The sequence below is a fragment of the Anolis sagrei genome, chromosome 2, assembly GCF_037176765.1.
Source record: "Anolis sagrei isolate rAnoSag1 chromosome 2, rAnoSag1.mat, whole genome shotgun sequence".
NCBI lineage: Eukaryota > Metazoa > Chordata > Lepidosauria > Squamata > Dactyloidae > Anolis > Anolis sagrei.
In genome coordinates this window covers 303,036,894-303,053,390 of record NC_090022.1, presented here as the reverse complement: position 1 = coordinate 303,053,390, position 16,497 = coordinate 303,036,894, and the positions used below count along the sequence as shown (strand labels likewise).

The 16,497-nt window shown below is 49.7% G+C and overlaps 2 protein-coding genes across 3 annotated transcripts in view; both read right to left on the bottom strand.

The window, feature by feature from the left end:
- LOC132768299 (B-cell differentiation antigen CD72-like) overlaps positions 1-7,352 on the bottom strand; it is a 46,895-nt gene extending 39,543 nt beyond the window's left edge. The window contains exons 1-4 of one of the 2 annotated variants that reach the window (XM_067464725.1): positions 7,001-7,352; positions 6,813-6,914; positions 6,330-6,425; positions 2,645-2,917 (exon numbers count right to left, since the gene is read on the bottom strand). In XM_067464725.1, the coding sequence (XP_067320826.1) occupies positions 2,645-2,917; positions 6,330-6,425; positions 6,813-6,914; positions 7,001-7,073 (544 nt within the window). In that variant the 5' untranslated portion in view covers positions 7,074-7,352. The remainder of the gene's footprint in view (positions 1-2,644; positions 2,918-6,329; positions 6,426-6,812; positions 6,915-7,000) is intronic. The other variant, XM_067464726.1, reaches the window with a different exon arrangement.
- Positions 7,353-10,182: 2,830 nt separating this feature from the next.
- LOC132766788 (uncharacterized) overlaps positions 10,183-16,497 on the bottom strand; it is a 40,206-nt gene continuing 33,891 nt past the window's right edge. Inside the window, exons 7-8 of the mRNA XM_067464724.1 lie at positions 16,255-16,369; positions 10,183-11,860 (exon numbers count right to left, since the gene is read on the bottom strand). Of these exons, the coding sequence (XP_067320825.1) occupies positions 11,842-11,860; positions 16,255-16,369 (134 nt within the window). The 3' untranslated portion in view covers positions 10,183-11,841. The remainder of the gene's footprint in view (positions 11,861-16,254; positions 16,370-16,497) is intronic.

Sequence of the window (16,497 nt, the reverse complement as noted above, 5' to 3'; positions counted from 1 at the left end):
AAAAAGATCTTGGAGTCCTCGTGAACAAGGTAAGCATGAGCCAGAAATGTGATGTGGCGGCAAAAAAAGGCATGGCCCGACTTACCGGGCCAAAGAAGTTGCGGTGCAGGGCGTCCCCCACTGCCATTCTTGCCTTAGGGGGGCTTCATCCTCCCAGAAGCCCCCTCTGATGGCAGGAAGGATTCCCGCCGGTGGGTCAATGGGCCGATGGCCGACTGACCACGCCCACCGCGGGTGAGGACGGAGCTGGCCTCTCCCTCCTTGTGGGCAGCCTTCATGAGGCTGCTCAAGGCTCCCCAGCAGGCACTCGGCCTGCAACAGCTGATCCATCCCACCCACCCTGCCTGCGGTTTATGTTTTCATTGGCAGTTAACTTTTGTTGATGCTTACCTTGTCATGGTTACCTGTTACCAGTTACTTGTTTGTTTTATGCTCCTTCTTACAACCCCTTGTTGGCGTGGGGCATGGGCCCTGGATCTGGCTTGGTATCCCCCCTAGCAGTTAGGGGGGATGCCCGGTGGTCCTAGGGGTGCCGAGTTGCGTTTGCCCGGTATTGTGCCGGCGGCACCCTGGTGTGTGCAGGATCAAGCAGTATTGGGCTGCCCAATCATGATCCAGGACCCATGCTTGGCTGCCAACCCTTTTTCCTGTTATCAATAAATGAGTTGTGGCCATTGTTCATCCCAACATCCTGTGTGAGCGTACTTCTAGGGTTGGCGGTGGGAGGGGTATCGCACTTGCACACGCAAAAGCCAATGGGATTTTGGCCTGCATCAAGAGGAGCCTAGTGTCTAGATCTAGGGAAGTCCTGCTCGCCATGCTCTATTCCGCTTTGGTTAGACCACTTTCCCTGGAATACTGTGCCCAATTCTGGGCACCACAATTGAAGAGAGATATTGACTCTAAGCCGGAATGTGTCCAGAGGAGGGCGACTCAAATGATCAAGGGTCTGGAGAACAAGCCCTATGAGGAGCGGCTTAAGGAGCTGGGCATGTTTAGCCTGAAGAAGAGAAGGATGAGAGGAGACATGATGAGGGCCATGTATAAATATGTGACAGGAAGCCACAGGGAGGAGGGAGCAAGCTTGTTTACTGCTTCCCTGGAGACTAGGACGCAATGGAACAATGGCTTCAAACTCCAAGAGAGGAGATTCCATCTGAATACGAGGAAGAACTTCCTGACTGTGAGAGCCGTTCAGCAGTGGAACTCTCTGCCCTGGAGGGAATGTGGTGGAGGCTCCTTCTTTGGAAGCTTTTAAGCAGAGGCTGGATGGCCATCTGTCAGGGGTGCTTTGAATGCAATATTCCTGCTTCTTGGCAGGATGGGGTTGGACTGGAGGATGGCCCAGGAGGTCTCTTCCAACTCTTTGATTCTAGGATTCTATGAGGCTGGATGGCCGTCTGTCGGGGGTGATTTGAATGCAATATTCCTGCTTCTTGGCAGAATGGGGTTGGACTGGAGGATGGCCCATGGGGTCTCTTCCCACTCTAGGATTCTATGATTCTATCACTCCACTGGCTGGAAATCAGTTTCTTGGCAAACTTCAGCCCTTCCTCCAGGTGTTTTGGACTTCAACTCCCACAGTTCCTAACAGTGGGCGCTGAAGTCCAAAACAGATGATGGGAAAGGCAGTTTGATTCTAGGATTCTAGGATTCTATGATCTCTTAGGTCAGATGTATATAAGCTGCTCTATCAAATGTATCAAAGATGTGGCCCAGACACAGTCAATCCTGGGATTTGTAGTTTGGTGAGGCACCCACACTCTCTGGCGGAGATGGCTCAAAGCCTTGTTAGACTACAGTCCCCATGACTCCAAATGGGGACAGAGAGGGCACCTTTCGCTGCTGCGCACTACATTTGCCAGCAAATACTTCTTTGGTTTCAGGGTTTTGAAAATGGAGGTGCTCATTAAATTCAATGGCACGTGAGATTTGAGTCAATAGGGTAATGTAATATCCCACTTTCCAACCTTTAAACATGACTCAAAGCAGCAGAATAGATAAGAGATAAGAGAGAAGGAAAGAAGGGAGAAAGGAAAGGCTAGAGAGAAGGAGAGAGACATACCGGTCCGCTGGCAGGACGTTGCCCGTTGCAGCTCTTCCTCCTTCTGCTTCTGCTTCTGGGTCTCCGGCAGAGGGCGGGCGGGAGATTTGAAACTCCCGCCCGCCTTCTGGAAACTGTTTTCCTTTGTATTTTCTCTATAAATATGCTTGTAACTGCCCTCGCAGCATGCTTGTGGTGGAATTATTCCTACAATGCATCCTACAATGCATCTCAGCTGAATCGCTAATAAAGACACCTCGATTGCTGAACTTCTTCCGCTTTGGTGAGGATTATTATTTTTTAATATTTTTATCGCTGAAATTGGCTTCCGCTGGCCTCACCAAGGTTTAAGGACTCTCTTTGGTGTAGTCCTCGGGATCTCCCTTGCTGGGGAGATCCTCCTAAAAGCAGCTCGATATCAGTTTCAGCTTTTTGAAAATGGAGGTGCTCATTAAATTCAATGGCACGTGAGACTTGAGTCAATAGGGTAATATAATATCCCCCTTTCCAACCTTAAAACATGACTCAAAGCAGCAGGATAGATAAGAGAAAGGGAAAGAAGGAAGAAAGGAAAGGCTGGAGAGAAGGAGAGAGACATACCGGTCTGCTGGCAGGACGTTGCCCGTTGCAGCTCTTCCTCCTTCTGCTTCAGGGTCTCCAGGGTGTGGCTGGCCTTCTCCAATGCTTCTTGGAGCTTCTCCTGGATCTTCCTGGTGTCCTCCTGGCTCCTCCCAAGGGCCTCCTGCGTGGAGTTGAGTTCCTCCTTGGCCCGGTGCAGCTGGACCTCCATCTGGGTCAGGCTCCCTTCCTGGGCGCTGCTGAGCTCCGTATGCACTTGGGATGCCCGCCGAAGCTGCCCAGAGACCTGCCAGTCTGCAAGGATTTCCCATGGAGACCATGAATGAGCCCACAGTCCCCCAGAGCATGCCACACAAATGATCTGGCGAGTGAGGAAGTGGCATACAAGGCCATCATGGTCAAGGCAGACCCCTCCCTCCTCCCCTTGTCCTGATGGTTTGAGACAAGAGTCCTAGAATAGTAGTCAGAAGGGGACTCTGAAGGTCATCCAGTCCAACCCTATTCTGCCAGGTAGGAAGACACAATCCAAGCCCCATCCTCCACCACCACCACCACCAGAAGGCCATCCAGCATCTGCAGAAGCAGATTCCACTCTTGAACAGCTCTTGAAGGAAGGAAGGAAGGAAGGAAGGAAGGAAGGAAGGAATCAGTCTCTCAATCATAAAGGTTTGGAAGGGATCCTCTCAAGGCCATCCATCCCCACTCCCATCTTTCAGGTAGGAAGACACAATCCAAGCCCCACCTACCACCAACACCACCACCAACACCACCTCCAGAAGGCCATCCAGCATCTGCAGAAGCTGATTCCAATCTTGAACAGCTCTTATGAATGAATGAAGGAATCAGTCTCTCAATCATAAGGTTTGGAAGGGACCCTCTCAAGGCCACCCATCCCCCCTCCCTCCTGCCAAGTAGGAAGACACAGTCCAAGCCCTCCCTCCAGATGGTCATGCAGCCTCTGCTCAAAAACCTCTGGATAAGGAGACTACATCAGACACCAAATCCACTCTTGAAAAGCTCTTATGAATTAATCAATCAATAATAAGATTTGGAAGGGACACCTAAAGACCATCCATCCCCACTCCCTCCTGCCAGGTAGGAAGACATAATCCAAGTTGTCTTAAAAGATGGCCATCCAGGCTCTGCTCAAAAACCTCCAGAGAAAGAGACACCAGACTCCCAGGCAGAAACTGATTCCACTCTTGCACAGCTCAAATGAATGAATGAATGAATGAATCAATCAATCATAAGATTTGGAAGGGACCCTCTCAAGGCCACCCATCCCCTCTCTCGTCTGCCAGGTGGGAAGACACAATCCAAGCCCCACCTACCACCACCACCTCCAGAAGGCCATCCAACATCTGCAGAAGCAGATTCCACTCTTGAACAGCTCTTATGAATGAATGAATGAATGAATCAGTCTCTCAATCATAAGGTTTGGAAGGGATCCTCTCAAGGCCATCCATCCCCACTCCCTTCTTCCAGGTAGGAAGACACAATCCAAGCCCTCCCGCCAGATAGCCATGCAGCCTCTGCTCAAAAACCTCCGGATAAGGAGACTACACCGGACACCAATTCCACTCTTGAAAAGCTCGTATGAATTTATATTGTCGAAGGCTTTCATGGCCAGAATCACTGGGTTGTTGTAGGTTTTTTCGGGCTCTATGGCCATGTTCTGGAGGCATTCTCTCCTGACGTTTTGCCTGCATCTATGGCAAGCATCCTCAGAGGTTGTGAGGTCTACTGGAACTAGGAACCACCATGTCAGACTACACAGAAAAGCCATTGAAATCCACAAGCATGTGGACAATTTCAACAGAAAGGAAGAGACCATGAAAATAAACAAAATCTGGCTACCAGTATTAAAAAAAAACTCAAAAATTACAATAGCAAAACAACAGATAGTAAACAACCAGACACATCTAATCACCTCTCAACAAAAGATTCCCCCAGGCACTGTCAGGCCATCAAAATGCAAATCAAGGTGGTCAGCTGAAACATTCACACCTAGCTCCAGCAGACAAGAGTCCTTTGTCCCACCCTGGTCATTCCACAGATATATCAACCCTTTTTCCTAGTTCCAACAGACCTCCCAACCTCTGAGGATGCTTGCCATAGATGCAGGCGAAACGTCAGAAGAGAATGCCTCTAGAACATGGCCATATAGCCCGAAAAACCCTACAACAACCCATTCTTATGAATTAATTAATCAATCAATAATAAGATTTGGAAGGGACACCTAAAGACCATCCATCCCATCTCCCTTCTGCGAAGTAGGAAGACACAATCCAAGCCCTCCTGCCAGATGGCCATGCAGCCTCTGCTCAAAAACCTCCAGAGAAAGAGACAACACCAGACACCCAGGCAGAAGCTGATTCCACTTTTGAACAGCTCGAATCAATCAATCAATCAGTCATAAGATTTGGAAGGGACCCTCTCAAGGCCATCCATCCCCTCTCTCGCCTGCCAGGTAGGAAGACACAATCCAAGCCCCACCCACCACCACCACCACCACCATCTCCAGAAGGCCATCCAGCATCTGCAGAAGCAGATTCCACTTTTGAACAGCTCTTATGAATCAATCAATCAGTCAGTCATAACATTTGGAAGGGACCCTCTCAAGGTCATCCAGCCCTCCTCTCTCCTGCCAGGTAGGAAGACACAATCCAAGCCTCCCACCCGATGGCTCAAAAACCTCCAGAGAAGGAGACTACCCCAGACGTCTAGGCAGAAGCAGATTTTACTCTTGAACAGCTCTGATGGATGGATGGGTGGGTGGATAGATGGATGGATGGATGGATGGATGGATGGATGGGTGGGTGGGTGGGTGGGTGGATAGATGGGTGGGTGGATGAAACAGGTTGGATGGCCATCTGTCAGGGTTACTTTGATGGCCCATGTGGTCTCTTCCAACTCTATTATTCTATGATTTTATGAAAGGAGATTCCACCTGAACATGAGGAAGAACTTTCTGATTGTGAGGGAGAGCTGTTCAGTGGTGGAACTCTCTGCCCCAGAGGGAGTGTGGTGGAGGCTCCTTCTTTGGAGGCTTTTAAGCAGAGGTTGGATGGTCATCTGTTGGGGATGCTTTGGGTGTAATTTTCCTGCTTCTTGGCAGAATGGAGTTGGACTGGATGGCCCATGAAGTCTCTTCCAACTCTGGGATTCTATATGAGAGCTGTTCAGCAGTGGAACTCCCTGCCCCAGAGTGGGGTAGAGGCTCCTTCTATGGAGGCTTTTAAAGCGAGGCTGGATGGCCATCTGTTGGGGGTACTTTGGGTGTAATTTTCCTGCTTCTTGGCAGAATGGGGTTGGACTGGATGATGGCCCAGGAGGTCCCTTCCAACTCTTTGATTCTATGAATCAATCAATCATAAGAATTGGAAGGGACCCCTAAAGGCCATCCATCCCCACTTCCTTCTGCCAGGTGGGAAGGCACAACCTGAGCCCCCTTAAAAGATGGCCATCCACCCTCTACTTGAAACCCTCCAGAGGAGGAGACTCCACTCCAGATGCTCCCTTGAGCCTTTAAGGGCCTGGCCAAGAAGCCCCTTCCCACGCAGGCCAAGCCAGGCAGAGCAACAGCACCTGCTTCCATGGGACAGGCCGGTCAAGCCTTGCACCAAAGCGCTGGGCTGCCATGACCGGAGGAGATGCCACCTGCACCCGTTTCCCAGGGGAGTGGGCAGAGCCACGGGCTACTTACATCGGACCCCGAGTCCTATGGCGGTGGCCAGGAGGAGGAGGAGGAGGAGGGTGGCGGTCAGCACTGCCAGGGTTTTCCAGCTCCAGCGGCCTGAGCCTGGGAGGCAAGAGGCATGGGTCAGTCTGGGTTGGTCCTGGACTAGTTTCATCCCCCAAAGCAGATCAGCTGGGGACTGCAAGAACCCTGTGGGTGCAAATGATTGGCACGAAAGGGGAGGGTCTGGGGTTCACAGGTCTGGGGTCTGAGATGCCAAGCTGCCCCCTGCAAGGGATCCCTTTGTCGTTGAGGGCATCCCAGGCTTCAAGCTGGTGTGATCAGCAGCAGGGAGTTCCACAGTTCCTGGATGCCAAATTGGGCCAAACTGATGAAATGTGCCCCAGCAGCAAGCTCAACCAGGTTCAGCTGTATTTCCCCCAATGGTTAGGCAGAGTGGGGGGAAGAAGAGGGGAGGAGGGGGCCACCATCGGGGTGCAAGGGACTCACCTGCCTCCTCTTTGGGGGTGCTTGGGGTCTCCTCCGCCTGATGGGGCCTGCTGGACTCCTGGATGTTCTCATAGGTGAGCTCCCCATCTTCAGCTCCAGTCCCTGGAAGAGGAGGAGGGCATTTGGGGGGCCTTGTGGGGCAAATGAGACCCCCACCTGTGCGGGGCCTGGCCCTGCCGGATGCCTACCTTGCTGTGGGACCTTCTTCCTGGGAGGCTTTTTCACAAACCTCAGGTCAGCGTAGGTCACTCCTTGGGCCATCCCCAGCCAGGCAGAGGGCAGGAGGGGGTCTCGCTGGCGGCTGCAAAGAGAAAACCCCCGAGCTGTCCAGCTGCAACCAGTGTGGCTTTTGTGCAGCAGAGGAGGCAATTTGACTTTGTGACAGAAAGCAGAAGTGGAACCACCCCAGCCAAACTTTGCACAAGCATGCACACACACACACAAACCACAACTTCTGCTCCAGGACACAAACTATCGGCTGTGCACTTTCTCTGTTGTCAAGCCATGACACCCCACCTGAAAAATATATAGTTTGCCAAGAGCTTTGCAATAAATATAATTATTTGAAACACAAGATGAGACCACACCAGACACTCTGCTGGCTGTTGAATTGGATCACACGTCAGACCCTTCCCAAGTGTCTAGGACTGTGTGATGTATCGGCGAATATTGCGTGCAGATACCAGCAAGGTGGACTTTTGCAGCTGGCAGGTGGTAATTTTGTCAGCGCCGATTGTGTTTAAGTGCAGGCCAAGGTCTTGAGGCACTGCACCCAGTGTGCCAATCACCACTGGGACCCCCTTGACTGGTTTGTGCCAGAGTCTTTGCAGTTCGAGCTTTTCCAGTTGTTTCTTTGCAATCCTGCTGTCACCCTGGATTGCAACATTGACAATCCATACTTTGTTTTTTAACACAATCATGAGGTCAGGAGTCTTGTGCCCCAAAATTCTGTCTGTCTGAATTCAGAAGTCCCAGAGTTGCTTGACGTGTTCATTCTCGGCTTGTGATCCCACCAGTTCTTTGTGGCAGGCAGGTGGTGTTTGTGGCACAAGTTCCAACGAATCATCCGAGAAAGGGTGTTGTGCCTCTGCTTGGAGTCTGTCTGTGTGATCTTCTTGCAGCAGCTGAGGATGGGATCTATGGTTTCATCTTCTTCCTTGCAGAGTCTACACTTGGGATCTGTCGTCGACTTTTCAATTCTGACTTGGATGGCCTTGGTTCGAATGGCTTCTTCTTGGGCTGCTTCCTCCCGCCACTGCCCCCGCATGGGGAGAGGGGGGAGGGTAAGTGCACGCCACTCCCCTTCCTCTCTTGCCACGCACATGGGCAGGGACAGGGGCGGCTCAACCCACTACGCAAAGTAAGTATTTACAAGGTGTTTACAAGGTGTTTCTCCAAGGAGGGAGAAAATGATATCGTAATATTGGGATGCATGAGGATGAATGCATGTACATGTGTGTGAATGTTGAGGTCATCGCTAATAGTCATCGCTAATAGCGATGCGGTCATCGCTAAGAGTCAACATGGATTTATCAAAAACAAGTCATGCCAGACTCATCTGATCTCTTTTTTCGATAGAGTGACAAGCTGGGTAGATGCGGGGAATGATGCCGTGGATGGAGCGTGTCTGGATTCCAGGAAGGCCTTCTTTGACAAGGTCCCCCATGACCTTCTGGCAAGGAAACTAGTCCAATGTGGGTGAGGCTAAACTACGGTGAGGTGGATCTGGAATTGGTTAAATGGACGAACCCAGAGGGTGATTCTCCCCAAGGCTTCCTCCTCTTCATCCTGGAAAGAAGTGACGAGTGGAGTGCCACAAGCAGGGTTCCGTCCTGGGCCCCCCGGTCCTGATCAGGATCTTCATTCATGACTTAGATGAAGGGTTAGAAGGCAGGATCATCAAGTTTGCAGACGACACCAAATTGGGAGGGAGAGCCAAGACTCCAGAGGACAGGAGCAGGATTCAAAGGGATCTTGACAGATGAGAGAGATGAAGGGCCAAAACTAACACAATGAAGTTCAACAGTGACAAATGCAAGAGACTCCACTTTGGCAGGAAATACGAAATGCAAAGAGACAGAATGGGGGACAATGAGGCCTGGCTCGAGAGCAGTACGTGTGAAAAAGATCTTGGAGTCCTCGTGGGGAGGAAGGTGAACATGAGCCAGGAATGTGATGTGGCAGCAAAAAAAGCCAATGGGATTTTGGCCTGCATCAAGAGGAGCCTCGTGTCTAGATCCAAGGAAGTCATGCTCCCCATGCTCTATTCTGCTTTGGTTAGATCACATTACCTGGAATATTGTGTCCAGTTCTGCGCACCACAACTCAAGAGAGATATTGACAAGCTGGAATGTGTCCAGAGGAGGGCGACTCAAATGATCAAGGGTCTGGAGAACAAGCCCTATGAGGAGCGGCTTAAGGAGCTGGGCATGTTTAGCCGGAAGAAGAGAAGGCTGAGAGGAGACATGATGAGGGCCATGTATAAATATGTGAGAGGAAGCCACAGGGAGGAGGAGGGAGCAAGCTTCCTTTCTGCTTCCCTGGAGACTAGGACGCAATAGGACTAATGGCTTCAAACTCCAAGAGAGGAGATTCCATCTGAACATGAGGAAGAACTTCCTGACTGTGAGAGCCGTTCAGCAGTGGAACTCTCTGCCCCCGAGTGTGGTGGAGGCTCCTTCTTTGGAAGCTTTGAAACAGAGGCTGGGTGGCCATCTGTCAGGGGTGATTTGAATGCAATATTCCTGCTTCTTGGCAGAATGGGGTGGGACTGGATGATGGCCCAGGAGGTCTCTTCCAACTCTAGGATTCTAGGATTCTATGATTAACTCCATCCCTTTGGAACGTTCAGCTCTGCTCTTCTCAACTGTCATTCTGGCCTCACAGCCTTTTCAAATCCTGGGCCTACGCTAATCTGCATAGGACCAATCGGCTTCCCATATGCAAATGATCTTGTCTTCGCTGTTGCTATCCTAACTGTACTAAACCTTCCCTATCTGCCACATGGGAACATAGAGCTATACACCAAAAATCTAGCAGAGATCAGCAAATTCATTACACACCTGTTCGGCCAGGCCTTACTTTCCTGCAGCCTGCCAAAGCATAGTTCCATAACTTCCATAACTCCAAAACTTCAAAACGCTGACATGCCAAAACTTCTTTCTCTAAGAACAATCCCAAGGACCAGATCTGTGTTTTCCCTACAGCAGAACCTGACTCCCTGCACAAAATCTAAGACTCCAAAAGCGCACTTCTTCCTCTTCCCTTGAGAAAGAAGCCCCAAAGGGACCAGGCTGCTCCCGTGCAAATCTGCCACTCTCTGAATACACCACCTCTCTTCTTCCCATGGAGCAGAACAGGGCGGGTGGAACAGACTCCTCAGTCTGCCACACTTTGAGCATTATTAGACTGAGTCTTTTATAGGAATATTCTCTTGATGGAGTCCCAAAGTTGTAAATGAATGATAGACCTCTTCCATCCTGGATCCATCTCAGTGTTGATCTTCTTGATTGGTGTTGACAAACACAAGGCTTGTGTTGACTTCCTTCTTAACATAAGGAAGGTTGCAAACATTGTAAAGAATGAATGTCTGTATGCATGTAGAAGGGCAGAAGAAACAGGCCTGAAGAAAACAACATGGAGTTCTCGCAAAGCATTATGTGGGACGGCCTTGGCAGTCGAAGCGAGGACCCAGCAAGGCATAACTGAATAACAATGGACAATAAGATGTGCGGCCGAGCATGTAAGGAGTGCACGATACATACAGGAGGTACCCCATAAATCATGAGGCCTGGAATGCGAATGTCCTGAACTTTGGAGAGAACAAAGATTTGGGAGAACTTGAAAGAGAACAGGACAACTTGACTCTTGAAATGAAGAAAAATGGATTTTGGCCTATAAATGTAGGGGACCCTGACAATCTGCACGCTTCCTGATCCGCGGCAACGGGAACGTCCATACCTTCTCAGAGGAAAGCTGATCATCTTCGTCTGGAGAAGGCCTGTGTGTGCGTGAGTATGAATGAATGTGTGTGTGCATGAGAGCTCTCCTTGATGTGATTCTGATATGATTCTGTGATGATTGTATTTCAATAAATGTTACATGAATAGTGGCAAAACCAAATTTGGTCTCCAAAGTGTCTCACTGATCTAAACTACCTTACTATTCCTTATACACTCTGCACAAAAGAACAGGAACCTCTTTGGGTTCATAACAACATTTCCTTTATCCCTGTCCCGTTTTTATCACAGCTTCTCATTAGCAAGTCCAGCGAGCAGTTAGTTAGTCATGGCAGGCCTTAATATTATACTGGTGTTTCCAAAATTATTAACTCCATCCATCCTTCCATTCATTCCCACACATCATATTAGATTCACATTTATCAAATTTGTGCATTTAATTTCTTATTACATGTACACCTTTTTTTGTAATTAAAAATACACTGTTAACTTTCAATATTTCTGGCAGCATCCGCTTGTCCTTGCATCCCTTTGGGCCAGATTGAATCGACCTCTGTGGCTTGTCTTCAACCTGGTGAGTGTTTCTCTGTCCTGGCTCATTCGGTTTAGCTTGCGCTCACCGGGCATGGAGCCTCTTTATCCGCTATCCTAGTTCTCCATGACAGAACCTCTAGTTCCCAAATCCCTTTCAGGTCTTCCAGAAGGAGATCATGGTCAATGGCATTGAATGTGGCTGAGAGATCGAGAAGCACCAAGAGGAACATACACTCCTTGCCAATATTGAGACCATCAGAGATCATCCACAAAGGTGACCAGAGCAGCCTCAATGCCGTCTTCTCTTCTGAAGCAGGTGTGAAATGGGTCAAGGAAGCATTGGTCCTCCAAGAATGTCTGGAGCAGAAGGGCAACTCCAGCTTCACAGTTTCCTAAGACAAATATTGGGTTTTGGGGGTGATCCTTCACTTCCTTCTGTGCCTAGGAGGCATATTTTTCTCTATGAATGGCTTCGTTCACTCTTTGGCTCTGCCTTGAAGTCCCTTCCTCCGTATGTGCTCTGGCCAGTCATACTCTCAGAAGATGCTTGGAGTCCTGAAATGGGAGAAAAGGAGGAAAGAGTGGGAAATTTGGGGTACTTCTGCCCCATCCCCATCACTTAGAAAAAGTGAAGGGACATGTTGCTACTAGACGTTTACAATAGGCTTTTTCTAAGTAACAAGGAGAATCAGAACCTTTTTTGTTACAGCTGCCACAAGTTAATTGGGTGTGTTATCTGCTTCAGCATATAACAAGGCACTAGGCTTGCAAGCTTTTGTGCTTTGCATTTGGCTTAGCTGGATGGCTCGTTGGAACTGAAGAAACCTTTGGCTGTTGCTGGGAGCGGTTACGCAGCATCCTGAAGCTGAAGACTGATGCCGTTTGGAGTACCAAGGAAACTGCTTGTTTATGACAAGATAAGGGCATTCTACTCATAACTAAGTAGGGAGACGGTATTATTTCGATATATGCATATAGAATCATAGAATCATAGAATCAAAGAGTTGGAAGAGACCTCATTGGCCATCCACTCCAACCCCATTCTGCCAAGAAGCAGGAATATTGCATTCAAATCACCCCTGACAGATGGCCATCCAGCCTCTCTGTTTAAAAGCTTCCAAAGAAGGAGCCTCCACCACACTCCCTCCGGGGCAGAGAGTTCCACTGCTGAACGGCTCTCACAGTCAGAAGCAGAAAAGACACATTCAAAGCACCCCTGACAGATGGCCATCCAGCCTCTGTTTAAAAGCTTCCAAAGCAGGAGCCTCCACCACACTCCCTCCGGGGCAGAGAGTTCCACTGCTGAACGGCTCTCACAGTCAGGAAGTTCTTCCTAATGTTCAGATGGAATCTCCTCTCTTGTAGTTTGAGGCCATTGTTCCCTTGCGTCCTAGTCTCCAAGGAAGCAGAAAACAAGCTTGCTCCCTCCTCCTCCCTGTGGCTTCCTCTCACATATTTATACATGGCTATCATGTCTCCTCTCAGCCTTCTCTTCTTCAGGCTAAACATGCCCAGTTCCCCAAGCCGCTCCTCATAGGGCTTGTTCTCCAGACCCTTGATCCTTTTAGTCGCCCTCCTCTGGACACATTCCAGCTTGTCAATATCTCTCTTGAATTGTGGTGCCCAGAATTGGACACAATATTCCAGATGTGGTCTAACCAAAGCAGAATAGAGGGGTAGCATTACTTTTTTAGATCTAGACACTAGGCTCCTATTGATGCCTGAGGCCAAAATCCCATTGGCTTTTTTTGCCGCCACATCACATTCCTGGCTCATGTTTAACTTGTTGTCCACGAGGACTCCAAGATCTTTTTCACACGTCCTGCTCTCCAGCCAGGCCTCATTGTCCCCCATTCTGTCTCTTTGCATTTCATTTTTTCTGCCAAAGAAAAAATATATCGTCATGTAAAGAAGAAGTCTCACCGGAGATATTGTTTGTTGTATATTGGTGAGAACAATTCTTCTGTTTTGCTTTGTGTTTTTGTTCTACAGTGATCAGAACTATATTTTTGTTTTTACTTAAAGCAAGAGACTCACGTGTATTTTTTGAGTTTTTTTATCACACTGAGAGTAAAAGGAGCTGAGACATTCTGCGGGCTGCTAATGCCACTCTGACATAATCGTCCATTCCAACCTGCTTGTCTATGTCCAGTGAGTCAACTCTGGGAAAAGGCCAAACACCACTTGACCCAGGGACACTCTTGGCTGAGCAGTGATTGGCCTGAGAGTCCTGCCCAGCTGGACAGCCCTCAGGGCCTTTGGTCAGCCTGGCCAGTGGGCTGTCAGGCAAGGAAGCCACCAGGCCACCAGGGAGCAGGGTGTCCCTTGGCTGTAGAGTAGTAAGGCAAGGCAGGATCCTAAAGGAAGGCCAAAATCAGTCAGCGCCCGGCTTGTAACAAGAGCGCATGGGACACTGATGCTGAAATACAACACTGCCTGAGCTCTGCGAGCGCAGCATTCTTCTGAACGAAGCAGAGAGTGTTTGAGGACTGAGACATCTGTAGGGAGACCAAGGGGCTTGCTTATAAATCTACTAGCTGTGCCCTGCCACGCGTTGCTGTGGCCTATAGTAAAACTTATCAAAGTTGAGGTAGATATCTGGACTATCATGAAAGAGAGGTCCCTACCTCTTCCTTCCCCCTTTTCCTCCCCCTTTCTCTCCTTTCTTCCTTCTCTACCTCTTTCTTTCTTTCACTACTTGGTTTCATCCTTCTCTCTTTCCTTCATTCCCTCCCCCTTTCTTCCTTGGCCTTTCTTCCCTCCCTGTTTGCTTCCTTCTTTCACTTTTTATTTCCTTTTATTTCACCACCATCATAACAATAACAATAATGCAATGCATTGCCTCCGGGACCTGACACCTCTCCCATTCCCCCTAAAAGGGTCTCAGAGGAAGAATCATAGCATCATCATGATCATAGAAATAACAACCTTTACCCGCCACGTGTTGCTGTGGCCAATCTTCCCTCTTTCTCTCCTTCTTTCCCTCCCTCCTTCCTTCCTTCCTTTCCTTCCTTCCTTCCTTCCCATCTTTCCTTCTCCTCTTCTTTCTCTATCTCTTTCCTTCCTTCCCCCTTTTTCTTTCTCTTCTGCTGTCTCTCTTTTCTTTCCTTCCATCTTTCCTTTTCTTTCCTTTTCTTCTTCCTCTAACTTTCCTTCCTTCCCCCTTTTTCTTTACCTCCCTTTCTCTTTCTTCCTTCTTTGCTTCCTTCCTGTCTTTCCTAGATTTTGACAGGGCGGGAAGGGGCGGGGTGGGGTTTGGAGGTGGCCTGAAGTAAAAGGAGGTAAGATTGGGGCAGGGGAGTGATGGAGCGTGGGGTTGCGTGTGTGTGTGCGGCGGCGGGGGGAGTGATGGAGCCTGGGGTTGCGTGTGTGTGTGTGCGGCGGCGGGGGGAGTGGGGTTGCGTGTGTGTGCGGCGGTGGGGGGAGTGATGGAGCGTGGGGTTGCGTGTGTGTGTGCGGCGGCGGGGGGAGTGATGGAGCGTGGGGTTGCGTGTGTGTGCGCGGCAGGGTGTGTGTGTGTGCGGGAAGCGGCGCGGCGGGGCTTGGAGTGGGCATGGTTTCCGCAGAGGGAACGTTGGCCGGAAGGCCATGTGTGCGCGCCAGGGAACTTGCAGCTGGGCGCCAATGTGCATGCTCAGTTGTTTTGCCGTTTTGTGAGTGTGTTGTGTTGTTTTTCATTTTGAGTAGATATGTTTGTACCTTGTGGGTTGTGTTATGGGCATGGGAATTTTGGTTAAGTTTCGTTGGGGTTTTTTTGAGTTTTGTTCTTTTGCCGTTTTGTGAGTGTGTTGTTGTGTTGTTTTTCATTTTGAGTAGATATTTTGTACCTTGTGGGTTGTGTTATGGGCACAGGGATTTTGGTTAAGTTTCGTTGGGGGATTTTTGAGTTTTGTTGTTTTGCCGTTTTGTGAGTGTGTTGTTGTGTTGTTTTTCATTTTGAGTAGATATGTTTGTACCTTGTGGGTTGTGTTATGGGCATGGGAATTTTGGTTAAGTTTCGTTGGGGGTTTTTTGAGTTTTGTTTCCTCGTTGGATGCCCCTAACAAATTTATATATATAGATTTTCCTCCCAACCCTGCTATATGCCTGCGAGACGTGGACTGTCTACAGATGTCACACTCAACTTCTGGAACGATTCCATCAGTGTTGCTTCTGAAAAATCCTGCAAATCTCTTGAGAAGACAGGCGGGGAAATGTCAGTGTGCTGGAAGAAGAAGCAAGACCACAAGCACTGAAGCGATGCTCCTACGCTATCACCTTCGCTGGACTGACCACACTGTACGAATGCCCGATCACTGTCTCCCAAAGCAGCTGCTCTACTCCGAACTCAAGAACGGGAAAAGGAATGTTGGAGGACAGGAAAAGAGATTGAAAGATTGGCTTAAAGCCAACCTCAAAAACTGTGGCATAGACATAGAGAAGTGGGGAGCCCTGGCCCTAGAGCGCTCCAGCTGGAGGTCAGCTGTGTTCAGCAGTGCTGCGGGGCGAAAGGGAGAAAAGTGCCAAGAGGAAGGCACATCAACCCAACCCTGACCAGGACCACCTTCTACATGGAAAACGATGCCCTCACTGCGGGAGAACATGCAGGTCAAGAATAGGGCTCTGGGGTCACCAAGACACCACATCTGGAAGACCATCATCCTCGAGCTATAAGGGATCGCCTAAGTAAGTAAAGTAAGTAAGGGATCATAGCAAGGGAAAGAGAGGCTGGACTAGATGACACCCAGAGGACCCTCTGGTTGGGAAGCCCAGCATTTCCTCCCACAGCCCACCCTTGATATAAAGGTTTTGCATTAGTCTAAACAAAAAATAAAAGGAGAGGCATAAGAAGGTGGGGGAGTCTCTCAGGGAGCGTCAGTGCTGGCCTCGGGGTGGGGGGGGGTGGCCTGGATGACCTTTGGGCCCCCTCCCCTCTTCCGGCCCCTGGGCCCCTGCACCCCAGCACTGACCTGGTCACCAGGAGGTCAAGCAGCAGCAAGAGTATCGCGGCCAGGACCAGGGCCAGCTGGAGGGAGATCACGATCAGGGCCACCGGCACTCCTCCCCTGTCCGGCTGGACATCTTCTGAAAGGCAAGGCAGGCGTCAGAGGAAGCCCTGCCTGTGGGACCCGAAGACACAATCCCCAAGGAACGGAGGAAAGGGGTCTTGGAGTTCAGCCCGTGATTGTGTCTAACGATCGGGGTACTCTGGA